Genomic DNA, 24,917 nt, shown 5'->3' on the forward strand with positions numbered 1-24,917 from the left:
ATCTAGAACAAGACAGTCAATGTGTAGCTTGATGTGCTGGCGTGTGCAATTTCGACCAAAATTACAACTTTTCAGAAGAGACGATAGAAGAATGTACAAACGAAGTTACTCGATAACTTTTGTATGCTGAAGATAAATAGGATAAACAAGTTTAAATAGAAGAGTTAAAATTTTTAATTTTGTATTATATAGTTTGTATATTATTATGACTTTCTTTTGATAAAAGCACTTTTGAAGTATATGATCGTACTAGGGCCGACTGAAAAGTAATCTACCAAAGTATACAATAAAAGACGACTATGGCTACTTTTTTCAGTATGAAATGTACACATTGAAATAGAAAATGCATTTATTATAATTGATAGAAAGGGACATTAGGTACACTTTTAACAAAAAGTTGCTCAGTCGTATAAATTTGGCTTTTTCTTCCGCCATTTTGTCCATTTAAATCGAAACGTATTGACAAAAGAGTGTCACTAATTAAAAAAAAAGAATACGTCACGATAGTGGCCTGTATACTTTTGAACTGAAAATAATCAAAAGTACTTTTCAGTCGCCTCTCGCATGTAGCTTTACGAAGAACAGGAATTTTAGGAGCAATATACCTTTTACCAATTTTCAGGGAGAATTAAATTACACCACCACCCTGCACATTGCGGTGAAATCACATTCTTTTGTGACAATCTATTTCACTGTCATGTCATCACTAGACTGTCACCCAGTGCCCGTACAAAATAACTAGGCAATGTACACTGCCATGCACAAATACAAGATTCACAGGTAACATATAATAATTTCTAGAGCATTCCAACTTTATTTACCGTAAAAATACAATTTAAAATACATTCATGCCGCCCGTACAAACTGCTTGATCATTCTAACCTAAAAATTTCTTGTTAATTTTTAACAACAAAATCAGTTTATTAATTATATTTTTGCGGCAAATATAGTGTTAATGATGTATTCGTGTGTGTTATAAGTGTTTTAATAGGACCTAATGTTTAATTTTTTTACTAAATTTTGCGATAGTGGTTTTTGTGGTTAACTTTGTAATAGCGCACAATTTTATGTAGGTACATCGTAGAAATGGCAAAAATTGGTTTCTTCGTTATTTGAACGGTAATTGTGGTAAAAGTTTTCTATTATTTTGCGCTTTGTTTTTGTTTTTTTGTGCGATTGACTGAATTTTTAGTCATGACGTCATTGTACCCCCACTGTTTTCGTCGTGACGTCGTTTCTACCCGTCTTACCCAACTTACCCGTCCGTTATTCTACTATGCAGGTTTATTACTTTTCTACTGTACTGGTTTATTAGTGTGTTGCTTCTTTACAATTTTCTAGAACTTTACCATTTTTTTGTTATTTATACAAAACTACTGTACATAGTAATTATTAACCCAAATATTGGCAGAATCCTCGTGGATGTTGATGGACCTGCTGTAAAGAAATTGGAATTGCTTCTTTTTTAGAATGTTGCTATAATTAATCAGAATTCATTTTATTATTATTTTTATTGCATCTATTAGTTCTCTTTATGTATGGAATATAGAGTGGATGATGTAGATTATATAGAGCTAACATGGAATGAGTCATCTAGGTTCGGTGCCCTAAAGCACAAGTTGAAAACCAATATTGTCCAATTAAAAAAACAGTACATAGTACTAAAAACGGACCTCAAGCCATTCATCCTCTAGTTTGCCATCCTTAGAGGTGGAATATTTTCTTCAAATTTAAATGGGACCACTTCTGAGGTACCCTCTTTCCAACAAAAAAGAATCATCAAAATCGGTTATTGAGTAACATACATACAAAAAAAAACATACACTTGAGTGGAGAACCTTCTCCTTTTTATGAAGTCGGTTATTTAATACATCTACCAACTAAAGCACACAAATCAAATTAATTTCTTACTTCATTAATTTGTAACTTAAATTCTAGTGGAGTCTTCAAATTATCATTTTCTTCACATCTTTCAACATTACAACAATACAAAAAATATATAATTATTTATTTATTTAACTGCCTCCGTGGCCGAACGGTAACCATGCCACGCAGAGGTCCCAGGTTCGATTCCGGGCCGGGAAAAATATTTGTATGGCCTACATTTATTTATCTCGTGAGTTTGGGTATAATTTGTGGATGTCTGTGTGCGTCCATGGCACCCATGACACAGGTCTTCCTTAGTGCGGGGTTATGTTAAATGAGTGCGTGTGTGCAATATTATTAAGAGCGTAGCACTTATGTGCTTTAGTCCGCCAACCCTAGCATTGGAAGAAGACAGTCACAAACAGCATTCTCAGATCAAATTGAGAGTTTTCTTAAAAAGCCTGGAGTGCATCGTCAAAAGAATAAGAGGACATGTATTATGATTTGTGAATGAAAGTCAAGTAAGAGTGGTTTGTAAGGATCCAGCTAAGTCCCGATCAATAGTCTCCGCCTAATCCAATGGGAATCTAAAAGAAGGGTGTCAGTACCTTTATAACGGGTGATTCATTTAGAGTTACTTTTTTCAAAACTGAAAAAATCTAATAAAAACAAATTTATCGGGTTATCTTTATCATATAAAAAAACCATTCTTGATATTTTTTAAAGATCATTTCTTTCAAATATTGTCCGTAACTGTGGTTAACGTGGTTCATTCTGCAGTTCCAATTTTAGATGCCGCATCTCGGACGTGCCATCGAAAATTGGAATTTGTGCCATTGTCATTATATTAATCTCATTTAGCTGCCTCTGTGGCTGAACGGTTACCATGCAGGTGCAGAGATCCCAGGTGTCATTCCCAGGCCTGGATACTGGCCAAGTCTAGTGACTGTCATTAAGGAAAAAAACTTTCCTGATTCAACTGGCTTGCAAATAGAAAAACGATGATCAGTCCATTGGCTTGGGAGCTATGATATCACAGACACATGCAGATACATAGACAACTATATGGGTAATTTTCAAGTTAGTTTTCTCTTTCTGATTTTGGTGGCAGTTTTTATTATTTAAGTTCTCTTTCTATCTCAGCTTGTACGAGGTCTATCCTAGAAGTATCCGACCAACGTCCATTATGACATATATAATAATCTCTGTACAGAGTACTAAAAAAACCGACTTCAAAAGTTCGTGAAACTATTAACATCTATTTGCCAAGTTATATTGAAATCGGTTCCCCTAGTTGCTACTATACGAGACTTAATACAGGATATAATAAAAATCGGTGCTCATTGCTAAAGTATATTGAGAGAAAATCGCCTTCAATTGGAGCATGGCAAAATTAACCATTAAAATAATTGCTCCCTATAAAATTTAGGCGCTATTTATAAAAATAACTCTTCTGCGTGAACATTCCGCCGGCCGTTGAAAGCTTGCCCTTCAACTATTAATACTGGCTTCCGGGAGTGGACAAATTTTTGAAAAGGATCTTACAATTTATGTAGAAGTTTTGATATTGACCACTCTATTGTCGCTGTTAAATTTCCATTTTAAATCGTCCATTATGACATCTATAAAAAATATATGAAGGCCGAAGCAAGCAAAAGTCTGTAGGTGCTATGTTGGGCATATACGCTGGATGAGGTTACATATTCCAACCTAACTGCAATAGCCTTCGACAGCTTTTGTAAAGATGCAGGTCGTTTTGGTATTTTCTCGATTAAATACAAGACTTTTGCGATTTGACAATGAATTATTAGCTTAAAACTTTAAAGTGCTCGCCAAAAAACTATTTTTAAAATGACAATGTGACATTTTAAAATAAAAAATAGATTAAGATTTGTTGTTAACTACATTTTATACCGCTAGATTGGTTTACTTCAACTAGTTATAGAAACCATCTATTGTAACGCCACATTATTTAAAAAAACACAAAAACAAAGACTAATATAACTACAACAGTAATAACACAATAAACAGCGTAGAAATATTTAAACACCAAGTTACGTAATACTATACTGACATTTGTGTGCGGCTGTGGCGTATACAAAACGATCCCATTCAGCTAACGTCACAACCAAGGCTAGGTTGTGACGCTGGTTTTCAATGGGCCCTAGCCGAGTGAGAACGGACGTATGCGTCCCGAAACAGAAAATAAAATAAACTACGTAAATATAGGTGTACCAGAATCTCATGGCATTAAATATTAGAAATATCGAACAATTTTCACCTGGCAATGTTAACTTGTCACATGTCAATCCAAAATATTACTTGTGTCAAATGAATGTCTGCTAAACTTTTTTCATTTTAAAATAACGTTTTTGTAGCAATAATTTAAAAAAATCCGCTTCAATCTCAAGCAAAAAACATTGTAATATTGTTTATCGCAAAATCAGCGACGAATTAGGTGCATCTAAGTCACAATTCACGATTTACAACCAGGTCTCAAGTCTTGCCGATTAGTAGGAGTAAATAAACTTGATCTTTGAATTTTTAACGAAGCCAAATTAATATATGTGGTACGTAATTTTTGTTGGTACCTACTGATCTGCGAGACTACAGTGTGTAGACAATGATTGGTTGGAAAAAAAAGATAAATGACGTAAATGCGAGTTACTTCAAACTGCGAACGTAAATAAATCTATCACCCACAATCTAATTGATATATTTTTGTTTAATTTGAAAATGTATCAGAAATTACTTACCTCTCTTACACACAAATTCAAACAGATCTTAAAACATGTACGAGGATAGATCAATCTTGGCCAAATAAAATATATGAAGTATCTAGTACATTTTTCCCTACTATATTGATGTTGCCCACTACAAATTTCAACTTGTCTAACTGCCATCAGATTCTGGTACACCTTTACTTATGTCATGAGTGTGTATAATATAGTAAGAATAAATACTTACATAATCTTTGCAATATATACATACAATTAAGAGTGTGTGTAGTGTGGAAACAAATTAATAAAATATTTAATACATATTTAAAGTACATTACTCCAAATATATTAAACAAGATTAACTATTTTTCGTAAAAGGGCAATTTGCAACATGGCCCCCAGAGTGTCTTTGAGAGAGAATGTCAAAGAAATCAACATCCTCACACCTGCGTCACGGTACATTTATGAAAATGTTTTTTGTGTTAAGAAGAACAATATTTTTTTTATTATTATTAGTCACAGACACAACTTTAGTACGAGGAATAAAAATTTACTGGCTGTTCATGATGGTCGACTTCGCAGTCACACACTCATTTAACGCTAAGTATCTGAACGTGAGTCTAGATTTTAGGGGGTGAGGAGTGGAGGCCGCCACTCGCGGCTGACGGGCCAGCGGGTGGCGCGGCGTATCGTTAAACCGCTGGGCAACTTTAAAGTTCTGGGATAAATGTGAATTTAATAACTATAAGGCATTAGTTGAAAATCAAAAAGCAGGTTATCTGTACTGCCCTCCTTGTCATAAACAACGCATTTGGATTTTGGTAACTTTCGAGATATTGACACCTTTTTTTCTTTGAAAAATGTCCATTACGGTGATTTTGCCCAACAATAAAACTGAAACTAAATAAGATACAAAAAACCGATGAGAGGGGGTCGTCGATATCGTTTCGCCCATTCCAGATCATGTTAATAACTCAAGGTCGCTAAAAATGTCGATTACGTTGTTTATGATGAGGACAGTAGTATAGTATATGGAGTTCTTAGGTTTTCGCGATAGTTACACATAGGAAATGAAACTATTTTTCCGGATTTAAATCGCGTATATTTGTTTTTTTCAAACAAACCGAGACGTTTCGGGCCCTTTACAGGTCCCATGGTCACGGTTGACTGAGGTGGTACAGTCTTCAACCAGTTATGTCTAATATTGATGCAAACCACCCTATTTTTTCCACTATAGTTACAATAGTTATTAATTAAATACCTTATTTTTAATTTTACAAAGAAAACATTCCAATTTACGCTACGTTAAGTTTTATAAATTATTTTATTGAATGAATTTTTATTAAGTTCAATTTATTATTAATTATTAATAGAAATTAGAATAAACTAAAACATATTAATTAGTACTTCAGTGTTATGTCTGTTTGGGATTTTTCATTAGAGGAAATACTGGATCTCAAACTGGTGGTACGTAGAAACCATCTTCCCTGTTGAAATTAGGATGTTTTTTAATTTCAATGGCCTCTCGCAGCATCCTGGGGTTTGTCAAACTTCATTTAATGTGTACATAGGTTTATCCGTGACATGCTCGCACCTCAGTCAACCGTGACCATGGGACCTGTAAAGGGCCCGAAACGTCGGTTTGTTTGAAAAAACAAATATACGCGATTTAAATCCGGAAAAATAGTTTCATTTCCTAGTAGTATAGTACTTAAAGGGAAATATTTCCATAATAAAATATGTCCAAAGTTAGGCTTTGTTTTAGCCTGTTTTCGGAACTCATCGAGTAAAACACATCCTATCCTGTAACCAATTAGCACATTAATTAGACAATATCCTTAGGTGTATCGTATATTTTTAATAAGACCGTTACTTAGTAGTAAATTTGAAAAAAAAAACAATACAAAAATAAAACAATTTGATCTAGGAAAACAGTTCTCCGCGCTTCTTCACCGATGATTCGCCGTAAGAATGGACACAACCACAAATGGCTTTGGTTGGTTCCGCAAAACAGTGAAAGTGTCGAAACAATCACTTTGGAAAAAACATATAGAAAAATTAAGGATATATACTTAGAATAATAACGCATAGAAACCTAGTCCGCACACGCTAAGTGAGGCAAATTGAAGCGCGCCCAAAGGGCCTACACGAGCGGGCGGGCCGTCAGTGCTCAAGGTCAACGTGCACCGCGAACAGATCAAGAATTTTAGCTAAAAATGACGAAATGTGCGGTAAATGAGTGTAAAAATACGTCAGACAAACATAAAATAGATACTCTAACATCACATTCCACAAGGAAGTAACGCGTTTCAACTTGTATTTTTATATAAATATTCACTAAAACCGAAAATGAACCTACTACTAAAACTAGCCTACATGAATTTGATTTTTGCCTCACTTGTGACAGTTCGTTTGATATGAAACTATCATTCTATGCGTTATTATTCTAAGGATATATATACTGATTAGTAGGTATACGGTGTGAAAACAGTATTCCTAAAAATTTTCACGATAGAAAAAAAACACAAACTTAGGTAGGTACTTTTTACATGTACCAATTATTTTTTTATATTAACTGAACTAAAAAGATCACGTATACTATAAATAAATTAACAAATAAATAAAATGTTTTATTCCTTCATTTTAAAGTGTATAAGTACAGGGGCGGATGTTTCCATTTAGGCTTGTTAGGGCCCGTGTTCGGAAACATCGCTCTTCTATAATATTAATAGTAATCTAGCTCTTGTATTATTTTAAGATGATGAAACTGACTACCTTAACATCTACTATAACTGGTGTTACAACTAATACAAATTTCACTAATTATAGTAATTTTTAACTTTTCAGACTAAACATAGATTAACCTAATTGTTAGTGTGTGTGAGTGCAAGTATGTGTATATGTGTGTATAAGTGTGTGGAATGGATGAATGTGTACATGTGTGTCATCCATCCGATAGACAATATCCAAAATTATACATTGTCATACCATGTTATATAGTATCATTTCAATTGCTTGTCTCATATATAACAAGTTACTAAAATAACACATTGTATTATAAGTTTATATAAACATATATGTAAATTAAATTTCGATTTGTGCATATTTATATTATTTATATACATTATATATATTATGTATACACTGATATAGTATAAATTTTATCTTTACTTGTTTATTTATATATATATTCTTTATTGCACATAAACAAAAAAAAAAAATACAGTTACTTGCGTAAGCATCATAATGAGTAATAATAAATAGCATCAACATGTAAATAGTGTAATATATACATATAGGTACACATATACATATATACATAAATAAGTATGTACAAAAAATACAATAATATGATTACTAAGATAGTTAAGCAAGAATAGTGTATGATAGTTGCGCTTTCAACCTTTTCTTGAAAGAAGCGATAGATGGGCTAGACTGGATATGGGAATATATTTCAAAATTGTAATAATAATTGCTCATTACTATACTTAATCCCTAAAAGTCATGTATATAAATCCCTTTATGGGATAAGCTCGCCTTTGTACAATAACGTTTTATTTTTCTGTTAAAAATTTGTTTTCTTGTACAATAAAGTGTTTACATACATATGTATGTATACGTACTCACGATATATCTACATTTTACAAATTACTTTTGTTTCGTTACAAAAAACATAAATACTGAAATAATATACGGTGGGAAAACACCATTTCTGATAATTTTCACGATAGAAAAAAAAACAAAGTTACCTCTAAATTTTACAAGAAAACCGCCCTATTCAATATGTACTTTACATATATAAATGTTTTTTTTTTATAACATAGATTGTATATAATAGAGCTGAGGTCGTATCGACACTTATCTAATTACCGTCTTTTTACTATTTTATTGTTCGAATAGTGATTTTTTAAGAGATACTTTTTGTCATGTCAAATTTATGTTCTATCGTATTGCCTTAGGCATCTCTAATGATGGTAGTTCTGTTCTTTACTTTTCGAGAAAAGTTAATCTGATTTATTCGCAAAGTTTTACAACTGGAATGCTTTATTGCAGTATCTCAGATGATTTACATGAATTTTTAACAGGGAAAAATCGTTGAAGGTGACATTATGTTAATTAAAGTTACTATGGTATTTTTTTGAAAGACAAATGAATGGTATTGTTTTTTAAAAAAAATACGTGGAGATACAGCGGTAGTAGTTCAGCGGGAGAGCGTTTATTTTTGTTTTCATTCATTTTATTTTTGTTTTCATTCATTTTATTTTTGTTTATTTTGGAATTCGAGGTTTTTAACAAATTCGACTGTATTTTTTTGTATACGTTTTTGTTAAGAGTCCATACTACCTATGCTTGAATTCAATTTTTTTTTAATAACCGTTAATTTTCCTAAGGTCGATATTATAGGCAGATAGGCAGATATTATTTTTTGTGTACTTCGTTCAGTATACGTGATCTATTTAGTTCAGTTGATATAAAAAAAAATATTGGTATATCGACTGTGACCTGGCAACCGGTCACAATTTCGACAACTTTACACGATGAAGACAACAATTTTTTTGTGTCATTTATATAGCATCTAATTTATTCAATAAAAATACGTATTTTACGAGTATGTGTAATAAAAATATAGAAAAACAATTTTTTACTTCACCCTGCAAAGTTGTCAAAATTGAGATAGTACCGATTGCCAGTTCACAGTCGATATGTTAAGTACTTATTGAATACAGCGGTTTTCTAGTAAAATTTCGAGGTAAGTTTGAGTTCTTTTCTATGGTGAAAATTTGTAGGAGTCACGTTTTCTCACTGTATAACTAGTCAGTGTATATCGCCAATTTTACCATGTATTTTTTCCAAGTGTATTTTTTCCAAGTACACTTTCACGTTTATGTGGAATCAACCAAAGTGATTTGAGCTAGTATAGACTCTTAAATGAGACAAGCTGCTGTAGTTGATCCATAAAGGTTCATTACCTTAAAAGGCACGCTTGTTCATGGTGCTCAGTAAAACTCATTATAATATATTATTTAATAACATATGAATTCCGTAACTGGCAGTATCCTGTTGACAATATTCTTTAAACATTCAATTTGTTTTCCTCTGTTCCTACAAGGAAGTTTTTATCAAAACACAGCTACATATTTACATTGTATTATAATATAATTCCCATTATCTTTTAATGCACAGTGATGTCACCATGTCACTTAGTTACAATAACGGAATTGTTAACCTACTTAAAAAAAGTAAAAGGTTCTCAATTACTGTATTTTTTTTTGTGTGTATATGTTATGCGAGTATTCCGACATATGAACCGATTTAGATAATATAATATCAAGTGCGCCCGTCACCCTGAGACATAAGTTGACAAGTCCTATGTGCCTGTAATTTCACCAGTACACTTACCCTTCAAAACCAGAACACAGTAATGCTGACATTACTGCTTGGCGGCAGAAATAGGAAAGGTGGCAGTACTTCCCTGGACTGGAATAATATCATTATTGAAAGATTAATATATCCATGCAACGATTTGGGATCAATCACCTTTATATTTGAAAAAATCATCAATAGATGTTCTAGAAGCCAAGTGTGCAATTCCCTTTTAAAATCTAGCCAAAGGAAGGGATTTAAATCGATCCTGTATTTTGTTAAAAACTTTGCCACACATTGCATAACAATTACTTTGGAAACATTTCTTCTTACGGATTGTGCCAAGTATCACTTTGTTTGGGTTTCTCTGGCTTCTAGCAGTTACATCATTCGCCGGTACAAATTTTTGTTGATTTAACCTTTCAAATACACCAGTTTAGAGTATGTATAGACAGGGCAGCGATAATATTTTAAGTTATTTAAAATGGGGGCGAAACATCGAGTATATAACTATAAATGGAAATGAAATGTCATTTAGTTTGTTTGAAAACTATTCTGCCGAATCATTACGGTGACAACTGCGCTCCGTATGGGGCCAGCCCGAATTCGAAACAATTGACAGGTGTCGTCAATTGTTTTACTTCAAACCGACCAGTTTAACTTGAGCTTTGCTATTATGGACGAAAATTGAAAAATTACATATTTATATTTAATTACCGATTAAATGTGATTCTGTTTGTTTTATAATTAGGTGTTTTGCTGTTTTCCCATACCACCGAATGGAACAGCCCCTCATAGATACAGATATTATCTTTATTACAATAAATACAGAATATTCTTGGAATATACGAAGACTTACACACAGGTCAGTTTGTTGGCGCTGTACTATTTCAGCTTTCTAATTTGTGATTTTCGTGAAAACGAGAGTTGATTTTTAAAAGATATATAGGGCCCATTTGCCTGATGAGTTGCCAGGGATGAATGGCCCTTATTTCGTCTCTATTTCTGGTTATATACTCGATGGGGCGACATGATACATCTGGTACCAGATTACAGATAGCTAGGATGCATCTCTTCAGTGCTATTATAAACTTTCCTGAAGTCTGCCGTTATTCGCCACTCGTGTCAACTTTTAAAGAGCAAAACACACAACTGATAAAGATTTTTATTCTTATCTCTATAAGAATAGCTGTGTAAATAATTATATACAGTTATTTTTGTTTGGTTACTGAAGTTTACTATTACATAGTTAATATACTTCGTTCAAATGTAGATTCTATATTCATGGACATACTTCGAGGAACCCTAAAGAAGGTTGAATTATGATATAAGGTGTACCAGAATCTCATTGTATTAAATATTACAAAAATCTAACGATTTTCACCTGGCAATGTTAACTTGTCACATGTTAATTCAAAATATTACTTGTTTCAAATAGCCGTCTGCTATTTTAACTTGATAATAATGTTTTTGTAGCAATAATTACTGAGAATCCACTTCATTCTCAAGTAAAACATTATAATAATGTTTATAGCAAAATCAGCGAAGAATTAGGTGCGTCTAAGAGTCGTATTCTAGAACTCTACTCAATGCTCAAGTTAGGATTTGAGTATGGTTTAAAGCACTCGAAATCATACTCAAGTCCCTGCCACTAGAGTCGTATTTCTAGTGCTTGAAATCGTACTCAGATCCTGACTTGAGCATTGAGTAGAGTTCTAGAATACGACCCTAAGTCATAATTCACGATTTAGAAGCGGGTCTCAAATCTTGCCAATTAGTAGGGGTAAATAAACGTGATCTTTGAAATTTTAATGAAGTCATATCAATACATGTGGTATGTAATTTTTGTTGGTACTGGTGCTGGTCGGCAAGACTCAGCGTGTAGACAATGATTGGTAAAAAAAGAAGAATGGCGTTTATGGGTTACTTCAAACTGCAAACGTAAATAAATCTATCACCCACAATGTAACTGATATATTTTTGTTTCATTTTAAAGAGTCAGTAATTTCAGACACAAATTCATACGGATTTTAAACATGTTCGATAGATCAATTCTGATTATACGAAGTATCTATTACATTTTTTCCTACTATATTGATGTTGCCCACTACAAATTTAAATTTGTCTAAGTGCCATCAAATTCTGGTACACCCATTGACTTACAATTATATGGACGTCGGGTCCGCGCTAAAAAGTGTGACGATGCGACCTCCTCCATTGTCATTCCGCCTTTTTATCACCTTTGCTCTGGTTCCTGGCCACTTATTTTCGAATTTTGAATCGTTCTTTAATTCCTTTGCATCGTCATTCTCACTTTGTTTCGTTCTGTCGTCACTTTTGACTCAATGTCTGAGGCGAGCACTCCTGCTCGTCTTAACTACTAGTTTTGATCCGTTTACCAGTTTACTATTTAAATCATGTAACCTATCTAATATCTTTAAAATCAAGTAACCTAAGTAATATTAGGGGTAAGTTCTTTACTGTCTCACACATGTTTCGTATTACTTAAGTAGTACTTTGTTTTTTTAAACTATTTTTATTGTTACAACCATTCTTCCTTTCTTCGCCTTTACTTTATACAATAAATTCACGTGGCCCGAGAGATCTATTATTATTGCTCCCTATTGGCGGTTTACAACCTTTTCAACTTTGTTGATAAAGGTTAATAATATTCGGTTAAAGCGTCGAAGTGGCATATTTTATTTAAATTATCGCATGTTTTTCTTGAAAACATGTGCATTCCGGTACCAAAACATCGTAACCGTATTTAACTCACCAATCTAATGTTTACTTTAACTATTTTGCCATAAGGTATATATTTGTACTGACCTTGTGTGAGATAAAATAGTTTCTTTTATAAATATATTAGCATGTGGTCGTAAAACTTAACTTTAAATAAGTAATATGTATTTTAAGGTTCAAAGTAGAGATCGTATATTTGCCTAAACTTTAAGGAAGAAATACATAATATAGACGTAGTCGCAACACATAGGGAATAGTTTAGTAGCAGTAGAGTAGTGTAAGAGTTCGTCCAGGGAAGTACTGCCACAGTACCTATTTCTGCCGCCAAGCAGTAATATGAGCGTTACTGCGTTTCGGTTTTGAAGGCTAAGGGGTGAAATTGGATAAAAATGGAAAATTTTCAATTTATGTCTCAGGATGATGGACGCAGTAGCAATGCCCTTCAGTACATTACGACTTACAGCTCTGAGCGCTACTGCAACTGTTACGGACAGGCTCGACAAAAAAGAAATCCTGTACCAGAGGACCGGGGCCCTCGGAACACCCACACCAGAATCAAAATCAGTCCTACTGGGACCTTCTTATCCTGCTACTACAGTACAAATCGGGTATCTTCAAAATAAGGAAAATGAAAACAACCCACAATGATGCCAAAACTGCTTATCGAATGTGTTTTAAAATTTAAAATCTGTGCGGCCTTCATGTTTAAACGATCTCTGGCTAACTTTATGCTAAACTTTCTAGAATTGTCGATGGGATATTTTCTGCATTAATATTTTTATTACCAATTTAAATTTTATAGGGTGAACAACTTCTCTATTTCAGAGGGGACCTTTAGAGCTCATTCTGTGAAGTTCAGTTGGTGAATGTACACGTGTTTATATATTTATCTCTCTCTCTTTCTCTCTCTTTTTTTTCTATTTGTCTCCTCAGCATTATTACGCCCATCTGTTTATGGGGTTTGGTTCTCTTGTACTTTCTCTCTACTTTGCTCCGTTTGGACGTTTCGTTTTCAGAGACATGGCAGTTACTTACATCTTTAGCGGTATGATATATCTACCTCTTCTTCGGTCTTCCTAGTTTTCTGGACTCAGAGTACTTCAGATCTGTTGCGGCATTTTGAATGTAGTCGGGAGGTCTCGTCTTTATCACGTGTCCATACCACTCTGGCGTGGTATGGACACGTGATAAATATACAAACACGTGTACATTCTGGAATGTACACGTTGAAATGAAACAGTTGTTCTTTCAGGATATGTCGAATGTTTATCGCAAAGACACGATTAGGGTTGGCTAGGTTAGGTTAAGTTAGGTTTAAAAGAAAAAACATTTTCCTCTCAAAATTACTTTCGAGGTTATGAAATTTCGACCAAACGTTATTTCTTGAGAATGTCATTTCGGATTACTGATAGGTAACCCGTGAAATTCATCAAACCCCTTTATACGTCCCACTGCTGGGCATGGGTCTCCTCTCAGGGACATTACACGTTCTGAGAGTTGGGAACCTTCTTCGACATGTAGTTTCATCACGATGTTTTCAATCAAACAAGGGTTGCCTATCAGTACTCCAAAATGACATATTCCAGAAATAACGTTTGGTCGAAATTTCATAACCACTTGCATATCGAAGAAAGTTACCAACTCTCAGAACGTGTGACGTCCCCAATTCGCGTTGAGCCAAAGTGTAAAAAATCCAAAGAGTAAACCTTCGCCTGAGGGAGACCCATGCCCAGCAGTGAGACGTATAAGGGGGTTTGACGAATTTCATAACGTGACCGAAGAGATAAGATTTGATTTGTGCCATTTGAAAATTTCCGAAGTAATCATTTGTTTACCTATGGACATGTACCTACCTATGTACAGAAATTGATATTACTTGGATGATAAAAAAATATGAATGTGGATGGGTATCATTAGGTGAAATAACCATCTTACACCTTAAACCAGTGTATAAAGGATGAATATCGAGGTGACGAGTTACGTGAATAGATGAAGTAATAATAATAATAACGCACACGGGAAAACGTCCTCGCACTAGGGAAACCCTATATGGACACACACAAAGACAACCACAAATTACACCCAAACTCATCAGATAAATAAATGTAAGGTTCGTTATTAGTAGACTACCAAGACCCATAATAATGTTAGTACAGAATTAACACAATTGAATTTATATTCTACCAACTACTTCGTTAAGTACCGCAATGTTGGGGACTCATTCCTCTCAGCAAAGATCTTCAAAAGGCTGTTGGGCCTGACACGTGTTTTGTTCAGTAGCGAAGCTGACTTTTTAAGTAATACAGCCATGAAACTGCCTACGCGCGCGTGTCGATGAATATGCCTGAGACCCCAATAGCACCCTGGATGCATTGTTATACTATAATGTATTTGTTAGAATAATTTCAAGCAACTTTTAATTCTGATTTTCTCTCTGTTTCAGGTCTTGAAATGCGGTGATAGTCTCCAAACCTCATTCAGTTTATTTTAATCAAAAACATTGTTATTTCTTCCGGATTAAAAAATTCGCACAAACTCTCTTTTGGATTCACATTGTACGGGCATACAAATTCACTGACAGATCAAAATTTATTCATATATTAGCTTTATTTAGCTAACCGGACTCATACTCTTGTTCACGCAAGAGAGTCTACGTTAAAAATCGTTGTACAGTTATTTTTTATTAAATCTATTTTATCGTTACAATGGCTGCGAAGCCAGATATTGAAGAATTAGAGAAGACGATGTCGGAATTGACGGTTTTGTCGTTCCGGAAACCTGACGAAGTGAGAAAACTCACTAGACACTTTCGAAATGTGATTAATCACCCTTTGACGCACGAGAAACCTGCATTACTTACTTATTTGAAGAATCTTTACGAAACCCACAAGCAAATCATCGTCCAGAAACGAGAAGGTGTTGAAGTCGAGTACATATTTACTACGGAGAAAAAGAACAGCGTTCAAAGACAACGTTTCAACAGTCTTCCAGTCAGCGAAGTACCGGAATTGCTGAAAGCCGAGTTGGTAATGAGTGATGAGGCGCAACAGGTGCATATTTGCACTGATTGCAATGTTGAAATCCCCCTGAACGACGAAGAACCATTAATGGAGTCGTTGCAAAAGCATTTCAATCTGGAAATTCATCAACCAAAACCGAAATTGAAGAGAGAAAGCATTGACGTCGCTGAACCCGTCATCTTGCCTAACATGTCTCGAAGGTTATCCGCAATGGAGTGTGGAGAAACCCCAGCGCAGAATTTAGAACAAATCCTCCAACTTGTTAAACCTATGGAGAAGTTAGATAGAACGTTTTTAGCTAAACTTGAGGCATCTTTGATCAGGCATTTGCCTGATAACTCTGAAGCCAGTATTGATGCTGCCGTGAAATTTTACCAAGCGACCTACGATAAACTTTGCCAGGATATATCCTCTATGGATTTCTCAATGCAAACAAGCTCAGTGGCTCCTATAATAATGAGTATTAAGGATAATGTGAACCAAAACTTCGCTACTGACACGAATAAGAACTACGACAATGAAGAAAATGAGCAATTAGACAAACCGACGAAGAATCAACTTAAGAAGTACCGTTATTATGGGCCGATTGAGAATTATATTGTTAAACTGCTTGTGAATCACAAGTTGTTGTCGTTAGTAGACGATCGTACTGGTAAACTTGCATTCTTTTGCATGGCTTGCGAGTATTATACTTTACGATTCCGCTACGACAGCGTCCTAAACCATGTTTTCAGCGAGACACACATTAACAATTTATCCTGTATCTTGCGAGCGGACAAGCACATTCCATTTACAATGGAAGACCCATCGATGGATAAAATAAAACAGATGAACCAAAAATTCCTTCACAGTCACAGCGTTACTGAAGACGCTAATGGTTTCAATTGCGGCCTCTGTAGACAGTCCGTGGAATCACTTGAAGCCGTAATCTTGCATATTCTTGACGAAAATCACCTTGGAAAGCTATCCGACAAGGTGTATCGAAAAATGAAAGCCAATAACCCTGACGGGGCAGTCCCAGAAGAATGGGGCCCAAAAAGTCTTGACTGGACGAAGTTCTTGGCCAGTGTCGGCAAACCGCTGAACAACCGTGACCATGTGGTCATTGAGAACTTTATCAAACCTTCTGGAAAGATTGCCAACTACTGCTCTTGTTGTGACATGACTTTAAAGGGTCCAAGACAAGTGTTATTCAACCATATTCGCCAAAAAAAGCATTTGCGTAACGCAGCGCCTTTTAAATTGGCCTTATTGTACAAGAATCATTGCCGCCCATCGGAATACTATGCCAGTTTCGGAAATTATTATGTCTGCGCTGTCTGCCCTAAGTTTACTGCTGTACCTTCCTTTGCTGCAATTGTAGAACATACCGAAAGCACTGTTCATATCGAAACAATTGCTAAAATGGTCCGCTCAGCCTTATACGATCAGAATGTCGACGCAGAGATCTTGGAAAACAACAAAATCACCTCAAACGAGTCAATTAAGTGTGAACTGTGCGATGTGACATTCCAAGATATGAACGATGCCATATCCCATATTCTGTCGAACATTCAACATCAAAATCTTGTTGTTGAATCGCAAATTCAGGCTAATAAAAGAGATATTATCAGCGTTTATATGCAAGGGAATTACATACTTCACGACGAAGGGTCGACCTTCAATTGCACTGTTTGCAAGGGTATCTTCAATTCCATACGTTCTTTGTTAATGCATTTGGTTTACGCTGACCATTTTGTCCAGAAACCATCGACCGAGAACGTATTTCGGTTCTACTTGGAACTAAAACATAACATCAATATGTTGGGGAGGAATAAATACCATTATTATGATTTCGGAAAGTTGAAATGTGGCGTTTGTGACGCCGACGTAGAAGAAACAGAAAATGCTAAGAAACATGTAGTCTCGATGCGTCATAGGGAAAATATGGGGGCCAGTTATGTGAATGTGACGGATGTGACTGCCATGGAGTGAAGTGAGTATAAATTTATTTAAAAGGGTTAAGGTCAGGTAGGGTAAAAGGAATATACTTGGAGTCAAATGTTTTGAGCCTTAGAAAGAACAGATAAAGTCTTACAAGAATTTTGAAGTACACTAAACTTGCTTTTGTTTATCAGCTTTACGTGTTTTAATAATCGTTACGCTAAGTTTAATACTTACGATGTTTTGCCGAAAATGTGCTACTTGTGCTAACGGTTCTCTTTTCCCAAAAAATGGGGTAATAGGAGTAGTTATAGTATCTTTTAAAGGTAATGTACACCTCGTGTTCTCAATGTTTCATAACTGGCAAATTTGTTTTTTTCCGCCTTTTGGATTTGGAGAATCGTAGCGACATCTCTTTACAACCGTTTAAACTAATTTGTTTGCCTGTTTTATCGACAGAGAAACTATAGTGTTCTTTAGTTATGAGTTAAGGCTTCAAGTCCCTTTTCCCCTGGTGTTCCTCTCACCCCACCTGACCATACTTCATTTTTCTATATGTTTGCACTTTGGTGACATGGTTATATAGGTGCGATAGGTTACCAAAGTAATACAGGCAGAATGAAAGCACAACAATCTGTCACGCTCTATTAAATTTGTTCAAGACCAAAACACACATTCCTGTAGCTAGCATACTTGCTGATGCAAGTACTATATGCCATACCAGGCCGATGTAAGCGACATACACGGAAGCAGCTAGAATGTTTACACGCGTAATAGTAACGTTATTAGCAGGTATGCCACGTATTATGGCAGTAAATCTATTGGGCTAAAGTTAATTCAAGTAAGTGTTTTTGGGACCAAATAATGGCATTCAAGTAACGGCTTTTGCCATATATATCTGTAGACAGCACATGAATGTTAAATGAAAAGGCCAAACCTTGAATGTAAGGGCGCCTTCAAATTAGACGCTTCTAGAAGCGCTGCAGTAGTGGCGCGGCGGCCCCGCATTTGTAGCACTTAATAGTTTTTAGTTCATTAATAGTGACTTTTTAAAAATATATAATAGACACACGCTTGGCCACAATCTCACCTGATGTTAAGCGACGATGGGACGCGTTTGCCTAAAAAATGCCTATTCACTCTAGCCTTGCATAGCCCTAAATTGTACTTTACGGGAAATGCAGATAGGCATCTGCATTTCCGTAGTAGAGCATTCGATTCCTAAGCCGTACGCATCAGGAAGCAGGAACAAGCAGGCTACTTTTCTGCGATGATCGAGATTTTGTAGCCTCGACTCTACAAGAGAATGTTGTTAATGTGACTGCAAAAGGTGCGTGTCACGACTGTGGCCCTCCAGCTGTGCTTCTAAATATTGTATGAAAATTAGTAGTGACGCGGCTGCAGTGCGACAGTGGCGCCACTACAGTGCTTTCTGAGGGCAGTATAAGCGTCTAATTTGAAGGCGCCCTTACTTCCAATCACCCACCCTACCTTTTAAGTATTATAAAATAAACTAATTATTCCTGTGCAATGAGCTTGATAAGATAACCTATGATGATTGAGACTATGATGGGTTTACGTAACGGGTTTACATAATCTGAATTTTTCTATTATCAATGTGGTGTCCAATCTGGAGAGGGCCCTCATTTATCGCTATAGGCGTCGTAATATTTTTTTAATATTGCCGTATCTTGTTTCGATCCTTTTATAATACGCGTCGATAACCTAAATTGATAATTATGTTATCTTTATTACTATAAATTAATTTTATTTACCAAAGGACCTAATACAGACTTAGTTAATGTTATCATTAAAAATACGTTTATAATTAATTACCGGTACAGTTGACGCCCTAACGGTGCGTGTAAACGCTAAGAAATTTGTCGTGTCTACAAAAGAAAAAACGAGAATGGCCTTGTACATGACAACAATTTTGTCGGATCTAGCCACGAAAATATTCCGTGTCTGTTGCAGACAAGAAAATGATGACTATGTACACGATACGAATTCTTTCGGGCAGACGTGTGTAGAGTAAACGTGTCAGTGCATTGACGAGGTAGCTGTCGTACTACCGACTGTCAAAAGAAATAAAGAGGAAGAAATATGTTGACTACTAAATTCGAAATAATCACAGACATACATAGAATGTGGTACTTTGCAAAATGAGCCCACGCGCATAAACGGCCGTTTACTGACAATGCGCCCTATGCAATAGCGGCAGAGCGCGTCGCGTCTGAGGTAGACAAGAATTTTTTCTTTTGCTGCGCCGAGGCTGTGTACACAGTTTGTGTGTAGAAACGACACGAATTCTTGCACAGACCCGCCGACTTTTCTTAGCGTGTACACACGCCGTAAGACACTTGATCCCAAGACCGTCTACTTGGTTCTATTTGGCTTGAACAGATCAATGTGAAGAAAGATGTTTAACAAATTTAATCTTGTAGCCCCAACCTTGACGAAATTAAAGAGTGAAGGCTCTGTCCACACAACATTTATTAAAAGGGTAAAAGGGGAACAAGAAGGCTATAACAAAAATACAATGATATAAAAAAACAAGTACAACAGTATAAAACACTCCCTTACAACGGATTAACATAAAGTAAACGTTTACGATTTATTACGTGTATATATCCAATGCTTTATAAACAGTTAAAATACTGAAGTTTACATGATTGAGGTGTGAGGTTTATGATGCACACGCCCTTTCTCTTCGAGAATTTTGATGGGAGTGACGACAGAACGAACCAAAGTAAGAATAACGAAGAAAACGAATTGGACGTAGTTAAGCAAAAAGTACTAAGTAATTAACTATTAAACTAAGTAATGTACCAAACGGTTCCTAAAATCTAACCTTTTAGATCAGAAAAAAATACAACATATAAACATAAATAATATCTCTGGAGCTACATAACATTATAAGTTTCGAAAATAAAACAAAAGTGAGAAACATTTTTAAACTTTAAACTGCGATATCGACTGTGAACTGGCAACCGGTACTATCTCAATTTTGACAACTTTGTACGATGAAGAAAAAATTGTTTGCGTCATTTACATAGCATCTGATTTATTAAATAACAATACGTAGTGTATGTATAATAAAAATATTTAAAAACTACGTATTTTTATTTAATAAATCAGATGCTATGTAAATGAAGTTAAAAACAATTTTTTGCTTCACCTGTAAAGTTTTCAAAATTGAGATAGTACCGATTGCGAGTTCACAGTAGATATCTCTAAAGTGACTGGATGTGCATTTGATCCGTTTTGTTTAACTACGTCCAATTAGTGAACGATTTAAAATTTCAAATGTAAGTGGCCAGGAACCCGAAAAGAGGGTGATAAAAAGATGGAATGACGATGCGGGAGATCGCATCGTCATAACCTTTAACCTGAGAGACGTAAAATTCATTTTCGTATGACTACCTTATTGCATTAGTAACTGACGTTTTAAGAAACTTTTTAAACCAATTTCGTCTTTAATTACATTTCATATAGACACATTTCAACCCAAAAGCTGGAATTCCTTTACGCTTTTCTGTTCAATACGAAGAAGGCTTTCAGAACCAAAATGTCGGCTTGCAGGTCAGGCAACTTAGGGCATCGATTATACATAAACCATGTCCGTGTCTTGTTCGTCCCATTACTTATTATAGGAGAATATTTCCTCAGCCGAAATAACTGAATTCAAAACACCATTATTTTTATAGTCTGTCTTTTTTGAGGACGGAGTAAAATGACATTTGTAGGTCGCTAGTTTTCATAAAATTTTATATAGTTGTGTAGTTGTTGTCGACAGTTTTATCGATAGATTGTGAAAGACGATAAAATTTTGCCAAAAAGGACTAAATTGTGAATGTTACGACGTTCTAATGATTACTAATTGCGTTATTGCCTTTTGATCAATTTTTATTAATATATATTTTGACAAGAATAGGTGGATTAGATTATCTATATTGAAAAATGAAAAACTTTAAAATATGTCTCCTCTTTATATTTTTCATAAACATATTTCTAAATACAGTGTATGTATGTATGAACTTACAAAAATTGACAATTCAAATGAAGTTGCTCAGTAATTGGTTGAGTAATGGGTCGAGGGTGATTCAAATGAAACACGTTCGGCTATTTATACCACATCATTCGTCGATAGTCGATAGAGTATAATTCTATCGACTGCAATCACTAGCTGCTCGCAAGCGGGCAGCTCTTTTACGCAATGAACTGTCATTTTACTCCGTGCTCAAAAAAATCCGAATAGATCTTTCAAAACAATTTTGGGTAAATTTTGGTGGATCGCAGATTCGACAGACTATAGTTATTATGTAATTACGATTAGATATAACACAGCATTTATTAATATACTTAAATGTTATCGAAAAGATAAAGAATTGGTGTATTATTTATTGAGGCTCATGTCTTAGTAAGGCCAAGTGAATATGTTGAAGGAAATAAGTATAATGTTCTCTTCCAATTAGCACAAGGACCTAACGGAGTAACGTAACAATTTGGAAAGGAGAAAAGTTTTTGCGTATTTAATTCATTTACTTATTTCCTGTTTTTCATTTTTATGATATTAAAAGACGGGACGGACAAGTCGTTCGCCTGGTGGTAAGCAACACGTCTGTCCATAACACTGCCATCCACTAACTAAAACGCGTCTAAGTGGTCAAATATTCGTTTTAAACAGTATGAGATGCAGCACAAAATTCTTTTATTTTAAAAACCGTTCGACTTATCGGAACTTAACCCTAACGATGCATAGCTGAAATATCGTTAAATAATTTCAATGTTCTAAAAGTGGGTTATGGTTTTTTGTGATATTAATTTAATTTAGTTAGTGGACGGCAGAACAGTTGTAGTACCGCTCAGAACTTTGAATCGCAAAGATCTGCGGGGCACTGTCAATGCGTGCACCATGAGACATAAGTCGAAAAATCTACGGGCGTGTAATTTCACCAGCACTCTTACCCTCAAAATTGAAACGCAGTAATGTTCACTTTACTGCTTGGCGGCAGAAGTAGGTAAGGTGGCAGTACTTCCCTGGACGAACTCTTTCACAAGGAACCCTACTACTACTAAATGTCTATGTCACAACATCACAATGTAATTAATTTATTTCAATCAAAATTCATTGACTTACAATTATATGGACGTCGGGTCCGCGCTAAAAAGTGTCCGAACTTATATGGCGTTAAAATCGTATACAGAGCGTCATTCACGCTTTAGTCTTCGTTTGTTCGACTGAAAGCGAAGCAAGCAAAATTAGACAGTACTGCGATGACATTACAATTTAAATTTAACGTTTTAGCTTTTTCATATTCCTTTACATGTCACTACGTTTAAATAGATTGACTTGAGACATTTTTTTCGTGGTTTTTGTATTAGACCCGTCGTCCATTTATTTGTAAGTCAATGTCAAAATTGCACATTTTCCGCATCATTTCGGCTTATTGAATCACCCACGCGCATAACATTTCAATTTAACTCCAATAAGACGAAATCGCTGCTGGTGAAAATACAGCCACATGAGACCTCCGTGGCCGGACTACCACGCAGAGGTCCCAGGTTCGATTCCCGGGCCGGGAGAAATATTTGTATGACCTATATTTATTTCTCTCGTGAGTTTGGGTGTAATTTGTGGTTGTCTATGTGTGTGTTTATGGCAACCGCGACACAGGGTTTTCCCTAGTGCAGGGCTATGTTGAGGGTGTGCGTTGTTATTATTATTATAAGACTATTAGTTTAGCGGAAAACTTTTGTAAAGAGGCAACAAAGATTATTATTATATGAAAAAAATAAAAAATAAAAAAGAGTTCTTAGGTTTTTGCGATTGTTACACATTGGAAATGAAACTATTTTTTAGGTTCTGAATCGCGTTTTATTTGTTTTGTCAAACACGTATTAATATTAGACATAACTGGTTGAGGACTTTACCATCTCAATCAGCCGTGACCATGGGACCTGTGAAGGGCCCGAAACGTTGGTTTGACGATGAACACTATCACAATGAACACCACCCAACTTAATTTTTAGACCTGTTCTGTTTTTATTTTGCTTTCTGTTTCTTTATTTTTTTCACACAATTCGTTTTTTTAGTTTCTTTTTCGAATTTCAACATTTGTACTCACATTTGGAAACGGGAATAAACGCGTTTACATACGAATAGGTATTTTTCACATGTACCCGACGTTTCGGCCAGATTGCACTGGCCGTGATCACGGGCTGACTGATATATTTTTTGTTTCTGTATTTTTTTTTCACAAAATTCGGGTAAATAAATATGGCTTTTTACAATGGTCAAAAAATAGATATGGAAATTTATGCGACTTATATCCGAAAAAATACTTTCATTTCCTAATAAAATAAAAAATAAATTGACACAAACAACAATTACAGCCTTAAGTTCATTTTACGTGCTGAGATGTAATAAGGTGTATTTTTCATTGTTCCAGAGGGATTGACCGACTGTGTTATCTGCTGCCTGTTAAATGTAATAATCGTCGAGGTGAACAATTGTAACGGTCGTCGTTCGTTTTAGATACAATCAAATTTTAATAAATGAAATAATTTTTTAATTTACCATTTATTTCATTTTTAACTGCCTCCGTGGCCGAACAGTTACCATGCCGGACTGCCACGCAGAGTCCCAGGTTCGATTCCCGGGCCGGGAGAAATGTTTGTATGGCTTACATTTATTTCTCTCGTGAGTTTGGGTGTAATTTGTGGTTGTCTATGTGTGTGTCCATGGCACCCGCGACACAGGGTTTCCCTAGTGCGGGGCTATGTTGAGTGTGTGCGTTATTTATTTATTTCATTCCAGTGTAGTTTGTCCATTCCATCAGGATCGGGCTTTCAGTGTATAGTCCTCTGAACAATTAATTATAGTAGAACTGGTTAGTTAGCGTCTGACACGTGCCAATAAAGGTCTCGAAAGATCTACTTGAGCTCTGTCAGCCATTTTCGCTTTGTACGGTATGGTTGTGTCATTCTTTCGTGCAAATTCTCTATAAAATGCCTTATTGTGCTATTTTGGAGTACAAAAGTGATAGCCACATCAAAAAATGTTACCCGAGATGATATTTCATGCTATCACTGCCTCCGTGGCTGAACGGTTACCACGCCGGACTGCTACGCAGAGGTCCCAGGTTCGATTCCCAGGCCGGGAGAAATATTTATATGGCCTACATTTTGTTTCTCCCGTGAGTTTGGGTGTAATTTGTGGTAGTCTATATGTGTGTCCGTGGCACCCGCGACACAGGGTTTCCCTAGTGCGGGGCTATGT

The 24,917-nt window shown here is 35.4% G+C and overlaps 1 protein-coding gene across 1 annotated transcript; it reads left to right on the forward strand.

The window, feature by feature from the left end:
• Positions 1 to 690: 690 nt before the first annotated feature.
• Positions 691 to 24,200, forward strand: LOC113234500. The gene is made up of 3 exons (XM_026469837.1): positions 691 to 780; positions 15,136 to 17,687; positions 24,088 to 24,200. Exon 2 carries the CDS (start codon positions 15,398 to 15,400, stop codon positions 17,684 to 17,686), a length of 2,289 nt encoding a protein of 762 aa, XP_026325622.1. The 5' UTR covers positions 691 to 780; positions 15,136 to 15,397; the 3' UTR covers position 17,687; positions 24,088 to 24,200.
• The last annotated feature ends 717 nt before the right edge of the window (positions 24,201 to 24,917 follow it).

Source organism: Hyposmocoma kahamanoa, unplaced genomic scaffold, assembly GCF_003589595.1.
Source record: "Hyposmocoma kahamanoa isolate Upper Pololo Valley unplaced genomic scaffold, ASM358959v1 84, whole genome shotgun sequence".
Taxonomy (NCBI): Eukaryota; Metazoa; Arthropoda; class Insecta; order Lepidoptera; family Cosmopterigidae; genus Hyposmocoma; species Hyposmocoma kahamanoa.